This window comes from Giraffa tippelskirchi, chromosome 9 (assembly GCF_054371585.1).
Source record: "Giraffa tippelskirchi isolate mGirTip1 chromosome 9, T2T-mGirTip1v1.2.pri, whole genome shotgun sequence".
NCBI classification, from domain to species: domain Eukaryota; kingdom Metazoa; phylum Chordata; class Mammalia; order Artiodactyla; family Giraffidae; genus Giraffa; species Giraffa tippelskirchi.
The window spans coordinates 10,483,582-10,498,472 of NC_137283.1; the positions used below are offsets into that span (position 1 = coordinate 10,483,582).

The 14,891-nt window shown below is 48.4% G+C and overlaps 1 protein-coding gene across 2 annotated transcripts in view; it reads left to right on the forward strand.

Moving 5' to 3' along the window:
- The first annotated feature begins 5,257 nt into the window (after nt 1-5,257).
- The window catches only part of ITGA9 (integrin subunit alpha 9), a 435,888-nt gene continuing 426,254 nt past the window's right edge, over nt 5,258-14,891 (forward strand). For both annotated transcript variants that reach the window (XM_081527242.1, XM_081527243.1), the window contains exon 1: nt 5,258-5,807. In XM_081527242.1, coding sequence (XP_081383368.1) covers nt 5,623-5,807 — 185 coding nt within the window. In that variant the 5' untranslated portion in view covers nt 5,258-5,622. The remainder of the gene's footprint in view (nt 5,808-14,891) is intronic.

Below are 14,891 nucleotides of genomic sequence, written 5' to 3' on the forward strand. Positions count from 1 at the left end.
AGAGAGCACTCTAGTGAAGGAAGCAGGTAATAACAATATGAAAGGGATTGAGATGGGGGTCTCCTGCATTGCAGACAGATTTTTTTTTTTTTTTTTAACCTACTGAGCTATCAGGGAAGCCTTTTAGGAGCACAGAGGAAAGGTATCTTTTAGCTGTGTGCACGCATGCACACACACACACACACACACACACACACACACACACACACACACACGGGCATTGCACACACTGCATTTAAACCCTCAGAACAGTGGGTAGCAGCTGCAGGAAATCACTAAGGAGGATATTTCAGGAGCGTCCACTAGTGGCTCACATCTGGAAAGCTGGTGCGAGGCAGATTTGACAATTTACAGAAGTGACTGTAGAGAAGGAAGCCCAGCTGGGGTGGGCCACTGACAGGAGGATGAGGTTGTAGCTGCCAGGCCGTGGGAAACCGAGGTCTTGAACTTTGAAGCCAAAGAAGGCTCTGAAATTGCCCACTTAACCATGAAGCTGCTTTAAGAACAGTGTTTTGAATTTTTTTTTCTCTTTTACCCCAGATACAAACAGCTATTTCTAAGAGTAAAATAAATTGCATAATAATAATAATATTAAATTGCTAACATTTATCACTTGCTTCCCACGTGCCAAACACACTACAGTGTGCTCTCCAAGGCGTACGTCACTGAAGCCCCACAACAACCTTGGTGATCCTCTCTTTACAAATAGCGAAACAGGCTTGGAGAGTTTAGTCGCTTCTTTAGGTGACCTATATGATGTTACAGCTGAAGGTATGTGTCCCCCCGGAATGTGTGTGTCCTAACCCCCAAGTGTGACTGTATTCCAAGTAAGGAAGTAACTAAGTTAAATGAAGTCATAAGACTGGAGCCCCTCCCCGATAGGATTAGTGCCCTTATAAGAAGACACATCAGAGAGCTGGCTTTCTCTCCGTGCATTTACATAAGGAAGAGGTTGTATGACACATAGCAAGAAGGTGGCTGGCTGCAACCCAAGGGGAGAGCTCCCACCAGTCACCAGCCCTGATGGCAACTTGATGTTGGTTGGACTTTCAGCCTTCAGAACTGTTAGAAAATTAATTGCTGTTGTTTAAGCCACCTAGTCTGTGGGGTTTTGTATGGCGCCCCCCACAGGCTATACACCCGACAACCCACCACACTGGGGTTATAAGCACCAGAGCCCCTTACTCATTGCCCTAAACCAAAACCTAGAAATACCTTTCAAAAATTTTTATGTTTTGACAAGTGCCATGATAGTCTTAATATTTAAATTGAGGTAAGACGTTTAAAGAAAGCTGAGTGCCGAAGAATTGATGCTTTTGAACTGTGGTGTTGGAGAAGACTCTTGAGAGTCCCTTGGACTGCAAGGAGATCCAACCAGTCTATCCTAAAGGAGATCAGTCCTGGGTGTTCATTGGAAGGACTGATGTTGAAGCTGAAACTCCAATACTTTGGCCACCTGATGCAAAGAGCTGACTCATTGGAAAAGACCCTGATGCTGGGAAAGATTGAGGGCAGGAGGAGAAGGGGACAACAGAGGATGAGATGGTTAGATGGCATCACCCACTCAGTGGACATGAGTTTGGGTAAACTCCGGGAGTTGGTGATGGACAGGGAGGCCTGGCGTGCTGCGGTTCATGGGGTCACAAAGAGTTGGACATGACAAAGCAACTGAACTGAACTGAAGACATGTTTTAAAAACGTGGCATTATCTATTCTAACACTGATGGTTGTTACTTAAAGCAGTTTCACTAAATTTGGATCTCTGGAAAAAAGCATTTGTTTTGAGCACGGAAGCAGATATTACACCTGATAATAACAGTGGGAGTTTTGGCATATGAAATAATTCAATGGGAAAGTATTTGCTTAAATCTCTGCCTGCTATTATAGTTGAAGGTTTGGTGATAGTACTTGCCCTTCCTATGAACTTTCCAGATTTCAAAACCATGTGGAAGTGTAGTTTGTCTTACATAAAAAAAATAAGGTCGGGCAACTTTTGAAGAATTAACATCAAGAAGCATATTAAGCCAAGTATCAATCATTTAGAGAATGATTATCAGGTTGTGAATAACCTTGGCCCTTTTGCTTTCTCTCCCTCCTTTGACAATATGGTGAGGATACCTTTCTTCCATAGGTTGGCTGGTCTCCTTAACCTCTGCTGAGAGTACAAGTGAGTTTCGACCCCTCAACAGAGGCCGGGCTATTCTAACAGGATTTCACTTTGATGAATGCTTTGGCTTGATGGATAGAGCATCTTCTACATCCCAATGCTGGCTCTCTGTAGACAACTTAGGCAGTGCAAAAGGATAGATAGATGATGGATAGGTAAGTAGGGAGATAGATGGATAGATGATGCATAAGTCAACAAGAATAACCCACAATCTCAACTGTAACCATTGCTAATGTTTCAGGTAAATATCCAGACCTCATTTTTGGTGGGGGGTGGAATTATTAAATTTATTTATTGCTTACTTGTTTTATATTTTATCAATTTTCTTGATTATTTCCATTCTTTTAAAAAATTCTAAAAATTAATATAATTTAAAAGGTTACACTCCAGTTATTATAAAATATTGACTATATTCCCCATGTTGCAAAATACATCCTTGAGCATATTTTACATCTAATAGTTTGTATCTCCCACTCCTCCACCCCCATATTATCCCTGCCCTCTCCCCACTCAGACCTCTTTTTGAATCCTTGCTGTTCATTCTGGGTCACTCAGATAAATCACTTATCCTCAATGCCTTAGTTTTCTCATCTCTATTATTTTTTTTATCTATTATTATTTTGTCAGGGGGACATGATCTGTGGCTTACTGGATATCAGTTCTCTGACCAGGGACTGAACCTGGGCAATAGTAGTGGAAGCAGAATCCTAACCACTAGGCTACCAGGGAACTCCCTCATACCTTTTTTTATGAGCATGTGGACAGAGGAGCCTGACAGGCTACAGTCCATGGGATGGCAAAGAGTTGTACAGGACTTAGTGACTGAACAACAAAAGCCTACATTTGTCATCATATTTTCAGCATGTTAGAACTTGTGGAATTACAGCTCAAACAGTGCTCACAGGGAAATTTAGTGTGTGTGTATACACGTATATATCAGTTCAGTCGCTCAGATGTGTCTGACTCTTTGTGACCCCGTGGACTGTAGCACGCCAGGCTTCCCTGTCCATCACCAACTCCCAGAGCTTACTCAAACTCTTGTCCATCAAGTCGGTGATGCCATCCAACCATCTCATCCTCTGTCATCCCCTTCTCCTCCCACCTTCAATCTTTCCCAGCATCAGGGTCAGTTCTTCACACCAGGTGGCCAAAGTATTGGAGTTTTAGCTCCAGCATTGTCCTTCCAAGGAATATTCAGGATTGATTTCCTTTAGGATTGACTGGTTGGATTTCCTTGCAGTCCAAGGGACTCTCAGGAGTCTTCTCCAACACCACAGTTCTAAAGCATCAATTCTTTGGCGCTCAGCTTTCTTTATAGTCCAACTCTCATATCCATACATGACTACTGGAAAAACCATAGCTTTGACTAGACAGACATTTGCTGGCAAAGTAAGGTCTCTGCTTTTTAATATGCTGTCTAGGTTGGTCATAGCTTTTCTTCCAAGGAGCAAAGGTCTTTTAATTTCATGGCTGCAGTCACCATCTGCAGTGATTTTGGAGCCCCCCAAAATAAAGTCTGTCACTATTCCCATTGTTTACCCATCTATTTGCCATAAACTGATGGGACTGGATGCCATGATCTTAGTTTTCTGAATGTTGAATTTTAAGCCAACTTTTTGACTCTCCTCTTTCACTTTCATCAAGAGGTTCTTTAGTTCTTCTTCGCTTTCTGCCATAAGGGTGGTGTCACCTGCATATTTGAAGTTATTGATATTTCTCCTGGCAGTCTTGATTACAGCTTGTGCTTCATCCAGCCCAGCATTTTGCATGATAAGTTAAATAAGCAGGGTGACAATATACAGCCTTGATGTACTCCTTTTCTGATTTGGAACCAGTCTGTTGTTCCATGTCCAGTACTAACTGTTGCTTCTTGACCTGCTCACAGATTTCTCAGAAGGCAGGTCAGGTGATCTGGTATTCCCATCTCTTGAATAATTTTCCATAGTTTGTTGTGATCCACACAGTCAAAGGCTTTGGCATAGTCAATAAAGCAGAAGTAGATGTTTTTCTGGAACTCTCTTGCTTTTTCGATGATCCAGCGAATGTTGGCAATTTGATCTCTGGTTCCTCTCCCTTTTCTAAATTCAGCTTAAACATCTGAAAGTTCACAGTTCACATACTGTTGAAGCGTGGGCTGGAGAATTTTGAGCATTACTTTGCTAGCGTGTGAGATGAGTGCAATTGTGCAGTAGTTTGAGCATTCTTTGGCATTGCCTTTCTTTGGGACTGGAAACTGACCTTTTCCAGTCCTGTGGCCACTGCTGAGTTTTTCAAATTTGCTGGCCTATTGAGTGCAGCACTTTCACAGCATCATCTTTTAGGATTTGAAATAGCTTGACTGGAATTCCATCATCTCCAGTAGTTTTGTTCATAGTGATGCTTTCTAAGGCCCACTTGACTTGGCATTCCAGGATGTCTGTCTCTAGGTGAGTGATCACACCATCGTGGTTATCTGGGTCATGAAGATCTTTTTTGTATAGTTCTTCTGTGTATTTTTGGCACCTCTTCTTAATATCGTTTGCTTCTGTTAGATCCATACCATTTCTGTCCTTTATTGTGCCCATCTTTGGATGAAATATTCCCTTGTTATCTCTGATTTTCTTGAAGAGATCTCTAGTCTCTGTACCTCCACAGGAGAGACTCAGACACAGTTCTGGCTCAGTCTCTGTGGGGTTGCTGGGTCCTGGTGACATGTATCATATATTGTATTTTATATATAATGCATATTATAAATATAAATAATATATATATTAGAAAAAGAAAAATAGGCTAAAAATCTAAGCTTTCATCTCATGGTACTAGAGAAAAGTGTTGCAAATCTAGAGAAAGTAGAAGAAAAGAAAGATAAATCGATAAATAAAATTTTAAAATTGGAAAGTAAATGCGTTACAGAAATAAAATCATTAAAGTTAAAAGTGGGTTCTTTGAAAAAAATTAATAAAAATTAATGGTTCCTACAAAGACATACCAAGAAATAAAGAGTAAAAACACAAATTACAAGTAGGGTGGCCTCAGGAGCCAGCGCCCAGGGCGCGCCGGGGACCCTGGGCGCTGGGGCGGGTCTCTGGGCTCCTCCGCGGCCGCGGGAGGTGGTGCCGGGCTCGCGGCCCGCAGGGAGCGCTGCTGCGCTGTTCCGCCGCCGGCCACTCAGGCCGCCCACCCCGCGGGCGCGCCTCTCCGCAGTCCAGCGCCGCCCGGCCCGGGACCCACTCGCTCCGAGCGCGCACACTTCCCGGCTGGACAGAGGACGCCGGCCTCTCCGGGCCGCCCCCGTGCTCTCCTACGGCGCCCGCTCGGCCCACCGCCCCCAGCCCGGCACCGCGTCCCGCCCGAGTCCGAGCGCAGAGTTCCGGCCCCCAGGAGCTTCTCGGCCGTCGGCGGACCCCTCGGCCCCTCCGCCGGCGCGCTCGGCGCCCTGCTCGCGGGGCTCAGGGGAGGGCGGCGGCCAGCTGGGGATGGGCGGACCGGCGGCGCAGAAGGGGGCCGGGGGGCTCCGCGCGCTGCTCCTGGCGTTGGTGGCTGCCGGGACCCCCGCGGGCGCCTACAACCTGGACCCGCAGCGCCCAGTGCGCTTCCAAGGTCCTGCCGGGTCCTTCTTCGGCTACGCGGTGCTGGAGCACTTCCACGACAACACGCGCTGGTGAGTGCCCTCCCGGCCCGGACCCCGACCGCAGCCCAGCCCGGCCCGGCCCCGCTGCAGCCCCCAGGCCGCCGCCGCCTTTCCGGCCTCTCCACGCCGCCGTCCCGAGGGGGCGATTTAAATGTCTCCGTTGCGCGCAGCCCGGCCGCCTAGGAAAAGAAGGGACGAGGGAAGACAGGGTCTCCGGTCCCGGACGACCCGGTGGGCTCCCCAGGCGGAGGGGGCCGGGCGCCTCTCCGGGTGGGAGAGCCGCCGGGATTGCCCGTCGGCCTCCCGGCCAGTCTCGGCTTAACTCAGGATCGCAAAGGAACTTGGTTCCTCTGCTTCCACGGGGCTTCGGAGGCCGGGCCAGCATCTCGAACGTCCCTCTCCGGGAAGCCCGGCAGACTTCTCAGTTTCGGGAACTCTTGGTGAAACCCCCCACCCCCCACCCCGCCTCGCGCCTCTCTCCCGGTTTAAGCCTCTCCTGCCGGCCTTGCAGCTGGAAGCAGTATAACCCCGAACTGCCACGGGGAGTGGGCTCGGTGTGCCTGGGGGAGACGCCAACTGAGTGGTCCCCTTCGCGCTCATCAGGCCCTCTGGGGAAGGGAGCCGAGAGGGTCGGGAAGGCAGGGAAGGGGGACGATCCAGGACACTCAGTGACAAGGCCGGTGGGGCTGGCTAGTGAGTGATTTCTGGGGCGGCCTGGGTCTCACCACACATGGAGGCGGCTGCCCTGGAGACAAGCACCGTGTAGAGGTCAAGGAGCACAGCTGCCCCCTGAATGTCCCCCTGAGAGCCCCAAGGGGTGGGAGCCCTCCTCATTAGGCACCATCTGCAAAGGGGCACAGAGCTTGAGTGGCCAACCCCAGAGGAAAAGCACCAGGGAGGTTGGTCTCTCCTTGGCCCTTTCCTCCCGGTAAGAGCAAATGGAACAACTGCAGGAGGGGTCAGGCACTCCTCAAAGAGTTAGGGGGTGGGTGGTTCCCCAGTGGGGGCCTAGGCAGCAGCTAGTCCGGGACTGGTTTTATTGTGAGCATCCTTAGGGATTGCAGGCTGGAAGGGCAAAGTCAGACCTCCTCTGTGCTCAGCTTGCAGTTCCGCCTGGAATTGGACAGAGACTGACGGAACTGGGAGGGTTAGTAGATTCGAGTCCTGAGCATTCCTGGAAAACTGAGAACTTTGTGACCTGCCAGCCCTTTAACAATCATGATCTTTAGGAGAGCTGCCTCCAGGAGAACTAGCTTTGAAGGTCTTTGTGTAGCTCCTGTCCAGTTCCCTATCTCCCTCCCTACTGTTTACCCCAGTTGCTGAGTTGAAGGCCAACTGTCATTTCCTGCAGTTGCCAAATCCCTCCTTGACAGCAAAGCAGGCTGACACCTTTTCTGTGTCCTCCCGTGTACTCAGTGTCCCCTGTGGACTTTGAATTTGGTAGAGAAGGTGGCCTGGGCAGGAGCAGGTAGAGAACACATCCCAGGATCCGAGGCTAGGCTCCAGGACTGTGTGACCTTGGCACAAAGCATGTGGGGAGGGCTGTCAAAAATAGGACTAGTCAGGGCAGGGGGCTGCTGAGGAGGGGCAGGGCGGGGAAGCTGAAGCATCAAGTGATGCCGGAGGACCTTCAACATACAGAGAGCTGCCGGGACCTACCTCCTGGACTTGGACAGGCCACAGGTGGAAGCTGCCCCAGCTCAGAACAAGTAGGGGGAGTCAAGACGTGGAAAAAGAGTTCAGTCTGCTTTTTTTTTTTTAAAAGTCTTTTGGCCAAGCCGCACTGCTTGTGGGATCTTTAGGTCCCCAACCAGGGATCAAACCTGGGCCCCCTGCAGTGGAAGCACAGAGTCTTAACTACTGGACCACCAGGGATGTTCCCAGCCTGCTTTGTTTTAAAAGGGGGGATGAGGAAAGCCTGTGTGATGTGAATAAATTTGACAAGTGCAGGAAAAGACCTGGGGTTTGTGGCAGAGAGTGGGTGAGGATGGAGGGTCGTGCTGGTTAGTGGCCTTTGTGTCAGTGGAGATGTGGGGCAGATATTTCAGGGATTCATAGGAGCCCATCATCACAGCCAGGCTGCTGGTCTCAAAAGCTTTCTCTCTGCTTCTTATACTGAGTGGGCTGCTCTTTTTTTCTTATTCTTTTTTTATATTATTATTGAAATATAATTCACACATAACATTAATTCCCGGTGTACAACATAATGACTTGATATACATATTATTATGAAATGGTCAGCACAGTAAGTTCATCCTAACATCTGTCATCAGACACAGTTACAATTTGGTGTGCCGTGAGACCTTTGAAGACTTACTCTCTTAGCAACTTTTAAATATGCAATACAATATTGTTAACTATAGTCACCATGCTGCATATTCCATCCCCAGGAGTTATTTTTATTAAATTCTCTTGGAGTATAGTTGCTTTACAGTGTTGTGTTAGTTTCCACTGTACATGAGGTGAATCAGTTATACACGCACACACAGCCCCTCTTACTTGGATGTCCTTCCCATTTCGGTCACCACAGAGTGTTGTGTGGGGTCCCCTGGCTGTAGGGTAGGTTCTCATTAATTACCTATTTTGTACATAGTAGTGTATATGTATGTCAGTCCCAATCTCCCAACAGCCTGCTCTTTTTATCTGACTTCTTGTCCCTGTAATTTTTCAAGTAGCAACTAATTCCTCCTGTGATCTATTTAAAGCAACTTTTCTTTTGCCTCTCCCCAACTCCACATTGCCTTAATTTTGTATTACTTCTTGCTTATCTCCTTGACTTGTGTCCTTCTGCTGTTTCTTCCAAGCATCTTGGGCTTCCGTCATAGCTTAGTCAGTAAAGAATCTGCCTGCGATGCAGGAGGCCCGGGTTTGATTCCTGGGTCAGGAAGATCCTCAGGAGAAGGAAGGGGCACCCCACTCCAGTATCCTTGCCTGGAGAATCCCATGGACAGAGGAGCCTGGCGGCTACAGTCCACGGGGTCGCAAGAGTCAGACATGACTGAGCGACTCAACCAGCGCCAAGCATCTTTCTCCCTGTCTCCCTTCTCCCTTTCTCCCTGTCTCCCTTTTCCCTGTCTCCCTTCTCCCGCTTCTTGCTCTTAGACCTTGAACATTATTTTCTGCTGACTGTGCTGCCCAGTCTTGGTATACCATGGCCTTTGAAGGAAGAGACTTCCAGCATCTCCTCCTAGTTTCTCCTTTCTTTTCCTTCTATCTTTAGAGGTTAGACTTACTGCGATACTCATGAAACTTCCACCAAAGGCCTCTCACTTGCATAGGCCTCTACCCAGGCCCTGTGCTTAATTCTGTACTCGTAATTTTGTATTCATTTTCTTAAAGGTAGTTGCCCTATATTTGTAGGATTCAGGCCCTGTGGAATCTGGAACTGTGCTTGATCTCTACCTTAACTTTCAGCTCTGGGGTTTGTTGATTGACTTAGTGACTGATGGTTGGTCGCTACCTACCAGGCAGTCCTTGGGTCCTTGCTTGAGGGACAGGCAAGTTGTTTCCAATGAATCACGATTATAAACAGCAGCAGGGTAAACATCCTTCTAACAAAAGCCTTGCGGACATCCTTAATTATTTCCTTTGCATAAGTTCCTGGGCTTGGAATCACTCGGTCAGAGAGGGAGGGAGGCTTTCAGGCATTTTCTCTGAGTTTCCATAGTGCCAATGAAGCTGAAATGTGAACTTTAGGGAGATGTATTAACTTTGAGTAATGTACCAAAGGGCTGCTCCAGTCCAATGGGAGAGCAGAGCCACCTACATGAAGGAGACTTAAAAAAAGATGACAGAGAGTTAGGTTGGGTGTGGGAGGTAGGTGATAGACTTGATGAGGAAGAGTCATGTATTGACACTCTGAATGGAAAAGAAGGCAGTGTTCACTAAACCTTATGTCTTCTGTCTTTCTTCTTGAGCAGAGATTATTCTTTAGCTTCTTCATTCAGTCTTTCATGGTTCAATAGTTTTGCTTCATGCTAATTAAACACCTTTTTACAGGTGGGAGGATTTGTCTTGTGTAAGGTGAGGGAGGAGGGGAGTGCTGCATGGCGGGGAGAGTACCCTGGCACTACAGTCAGTGGGGGCTCTGTAGGGGCCAGAGATGAGGGGTCCCCGGACTAAGGGCGCCCCAGGTACACATCACAGAGCACCCGCATGTTCTCTGTCAGCAGAACTAGTGCGTCTTCTCTAATCCCATAACTGAGTGTCCCGAGCATTTCTTTTTTTAAATCAGAATTGTCACTGACCGGAGGTCCTAGCTCTCCGTGTTTGGGGTGGGGGGCTTGCCCTCTGAGCCCCGGCCCCTGCATCCTGCACCTGCAGTCATGCTGCATTGAGAGCAGAGCACGACCCAGCCTCTCTCCGAGGGTGTGGCTTCAGTGGCCTCTGCCCTCATGCCCTGGGCAGTGAGCGTTGTCCCCGTGGCCAGGTGGACCGCAGTACCCCAGGGAGTGTGATAGATGTCACTGGTATCAGTTTGGATGCAAACGTGCAAGGGACTCGGTTTCTATTTTTCTCCAGTGATCCCCATCTGCCTGCCCTGAGCTAGTGTCCTCTCCCAAACCTGCCACCACCCGGCTCTTCTTGCCCCCTTTGAACAACAAGCAAGAGGTACCAGGGAACGCGGACAAAGCGGATTTCTGTGCCCTTCCTGTAGACACGGCCAGTCCCTCAGCTGCAGGGCAGACAACTGTAACGCCCTGTGAGATAAATACAGGCAGCCCGGCTGGCGTCCAGGCCCCAGAACGGGGTTCTTTCACACCCTCCCCTCCCCTCCTTCCTCTCGGCCCCAGACGCCCCGGAGTCTGAGGCGGTTGGGTGCCCTGGCTTTCTTTCCGAAGACGTGCTTCCTGCCCCATCTCCCGGGACACATCAAGACGGCCGTGCTCTGGGCCAGAGCAAGTGCTTGGAAATGGAAGAGGCGCCGGCATTGCGCTTTGTTAAGGTTGTCTGAGCATCACTCAGGAAGGAACAGGAGGCGATTCAGAGCCGAGGGGAACATGGCATCCTCTAATTTGCATGAAGCTTGAGAATTTAGAGAACAAGCTAGCTGGTTCTGCACGGCCAGTGCAGTGGCCACGAGCCAGGTGTATTGCCATTTAAATTAATTACTACCAGGGATTTCCCAGGTGGTCCGGTGGTTAAGACTCTGCTTTCACTGCTGAGGGCATGGGTTTGATCCCTGGTTGGGGAGCTAAGATCCTGCATCCCATGCCATGTAGCCAAAAAAAAAAAAATTGCAACCAAATAAAATGAAGAATTCAGATCTGCAGTCACACCACCACATTTCAACTTGTCAATAGCCACACGTACCTTGTAGATGCTGTTTTCAACAGCACACAGGACATTTTCACCATTGCAGAGAGTTCCATGCTTGTTTGGAGCAATGACTCATGTCTTTTTTTTTTTTTTAAGTTTTTATTGAATTTGTTACAATATCGCTTCTGTTTTATGTTTTGATTTTTTGGCCATGAGGCATGTGGTATCTTAGTTCCCTGACCAGGTATCGAACTGGCACCCCCTGCGTTGGAAGGTGAAGTCTTAACCACCAGACTGCCAGGGAAGTCCCTGCCTTGTGTCTTAAACAGCTCGATAGAGATCCAAAGGTGATGTAACAAAAAAAAAAAAAGAGTCAGCCCCTGCATATCTGAGTATTAAAACTGAAATGAGGGAGCTTAAATTTAATTAAAACTTAATAGCTGGCAGCCTGTTTTCATCCATCAAGCATTGGAGTGCCTGCTCTGTGCTGAGGGCTGGGGATTCAAGAATGAAAAATGCACTCAGCCTGATGGGGGGGAAGACTGTGGGCTTCTCGCCTTGTACATCAGGCAGAAATAAGATGTGGGCTCCGATGTGGGAGGGCAGGTCCTCAGGCAGGCATGGGGAGTACTGATGGGCAGAAAAGAGCCCCATGAAGATAGAACCTTCGGAAGGGGGATGCTGGGACCATGGGCCCTGTTCCCTACCCTCGCCTGGCTTTGTGCAGAGGCACCCAGAAATGCTGGTGGCAGCCAGGCCTTCTCATAACCTCTGTGGCGAGGTCTTTGTGCTGTCCACGCTAGGCTCTCAGGCCGGGCTGTAACCCCACTTCCCCATCTGGGTTTTCTGGAAGTAGCTTTTTCAGGCCTTGTTCCAGGTTGTTACTAGCCCTGCAGAGCCTGCTTTTTCAAAGTGCTCAAGAAGAGATGATACATGTATGAGGCCCCAGTTCTAAGGGGCCCCGGACAGCATCCCTTGAGGGTTTCCATGACGTTTCCCTGAAGATCTCAAGAAGCTGGTGAGGGTGCTGTTTGCTGAGCTAGTGCTGAACGCTGGCCGGGGCAGAGGCAGCTGTCACACCCCGGAGAGAACCTTCCAGGGCAAGAAGACAGACTCTCTCCAGCCAGTTTCTGAGAGTGTGAGAGTGTGAAGGGCCGGGCCCCAGCCAGCTCTGAGTCCCCAGCGACCTGCTGCCGGTCAGGAAACGGTCTCCTTCTGCTAACTCCCATTGTGATTTGTCTGCGGAGGATGCTGTTGTCACATTTATTAAAAGCAGCCATGGTGTTCTCAGAAACCGCTTGCTTTCAAGGGAGTAGCATGTAACCTTAAGAAATCAAAACAAATGACCCCATCAGATAGGATTTGCTGGACATCTGCAAAAGGTCCAATCTTCCACAAGTGTAATAGTCTCTAGGGAATCTTCGGGACCACGTGGTGACTGGTGTCCAGTTTGCCGGATGGAGAAGTAAGGCTCATGGAGTACCGTGCCTTGACCAGGGTCCATTCCAGCCTTGGGTAATCAGTGTGCACTGGGGCCCTCGATCAGTTTGTGTCCTCTGGGAAGCAGATGCTAAGACAGAGATAGGAGTTGAAAAGAATTATGGAGACGGGGAGTAAGGCAGATGAAAGAACAGGAGAGATGAAACAGAATTGGTCAGGGAAAGCCTCACACTGTGATGTGGGCCTGATAAAAGTCTCAGCCAACTTAGAGGGAAGCTGCTGTATAGAATAGGGAACTCAGCCTGGTGCTGTGATGACCTAGATGGGTGCGATGAGGGGGTGAGAGGGAGGGTCAAGAGGAAGGAGATATAAGTATAGTTAACAGCTGATTCACATTGTTGTACAGCATAAACTAACACAACATTGTAAAGTAACTATCCTCCAATTTAAAAAATACCCTATGATAAGCCATAATGGAAAAGAATATTAAAAAAAAGAATATATATATATATATGTACAACTGAATCACTTTGCTGTAGAGTAGGAATTAACAACGTTGTAAATCAACTATACTTCAATAAAAATCAATAAGAAAAAGTCTCAGCCAACTCAACAGGGGCACCCCCAATCCGCAGCACCCCATATGATCATAGTCAGTCCCCGTGGTTGCCTGGGGAAGGCCTGGCCTCAACTTGATTGCCTGGAAGGGGCGGCAGCTGGAGGCTGTTGGCTAACTGTCCCCTTGCAGCCTGATGGCGTGAGGTGCTGGATGCCTCAGTGGCGGACATGGAGCCCATCGTGTGCGAAGCCTGCAGTGTGGCTGGGATAATCTGTGCTCCTGCTCATCCCACTGTATCAGCCGGGCAGTGCTGGGATTCTGGGCTGTTAGAATCAGCCCGGAAGCAGACTCTCAGGGTGCCTCTTCCTGACCTCAGGGAAATCACAGGTGAGGGGCGGAGGAGGAAGAGAGCTCCCACCTTACCCTGAGCTGCTGACCTGAGCTTCAACCCTGGTACCTTGTGACCCACAAAGCCTTAAGCTATGTGGATTCGGTAACCAACCAAAGCAGAGAAAAGTGTTTGATCATCACCTCTTTTTTTTTTTTTTTTTTTTGCTAGAGGGAGCCTTAGGAAGTGAAAGCGAATCCAAGATTGGTGAGAATCCTGTCTTTGTTTTTTTTTTTTTTTTTTTAATTTTATTTTATTTTATTTTTTTTTTTATAAATTTATTTATTTTAGTTGGGGGCTAATTACTTTACAATATTGTAATAGTTTTTGCCATACATTGACATGAATCAGCCATGGGTTTACATGTGTTCCCCTTCCCGGACCCCCCACCCACCTCCCTCCCCATCCCATCCTTCTGGATCATCCCATTGCCCCGGCCCTGAGCCCTTGTCACATGCATCGAACATGGAATGGTGCTCTGTTTCACATATGACAATACACATGTCTCAATGCCATTCTCCCAGAACGTCCCACCCTCACCTTCTCCCTCAGAGTCCATAAAATTGTTCCATGCATCTGTGTCTCTTATTCTGTCTCGCATATAGGGTTATCGTTACCCTCTTTCAAATTCCATATATATGCATTAGTATACTGTATTGTTGTTTTTCTTTCTGGCTTACTTCACTCTGTATAATGGGCTCCAGTTTCATCCATCTCAGTAGAACCGATTCAAATGTATTTTTTTTAATGGCTGAGTAATATTCCATTGTGTATATGTACCACAGCTTCCTTATCCATTCGTCTGCTGATGGACATCTAGGTTGCTTCCATGTCCTGGCTATTGTAAACAGTGCTGCGATGAACATTGGGGTACACGCGTCTCTTTCAATTCTGGTTTCCTCGGTGTATATGCCCAGCAGTGGGATTGCTGGGTCATATGGCAGTTCTATTCCCAGTTTTTTAAGAATCCTGTCTTTGAAACCACAGGGTCACTTGGTCCCCAGTCTCTGCTTTTCTGGGACTCTTGTTAGTTTAAATTTGTAGCAGCGGCAGCCACAGCACTGCTGATTGCTTAGCCCATGTTGAGTACCGTTCTACGTGCTTCGTGTGCATTAACTCACTTAACGTTCCCTACAGTTACCTCAGCTAGTCGTCATTGTAGCCTCATTCACAAGGGGGAAACTGAGGCACAGAGGGACAGAGTAGTTGAGCTGAGGCCTGTACCTTTGCCTCTCAAGAAGGCAAGAGTTAAGAGTTTAGGGCCTCAAGGCACCCAGACATCTGTGTTGTGAGACTCTGTCCTGCTTTCCTGAGAAAGTTCTGGAAGCTTCCCAGTGACACCCTTTGCAGATGCTTATTCAGGACCCACTGGCTACCTGTGTGGAGATACTGGGGTTTTGCTTTCCAGAGATGTTCAATCCCTCAGGAAAGAGGGACCAGTGATTCTGCCAGGGATGTTTGTAGGGTC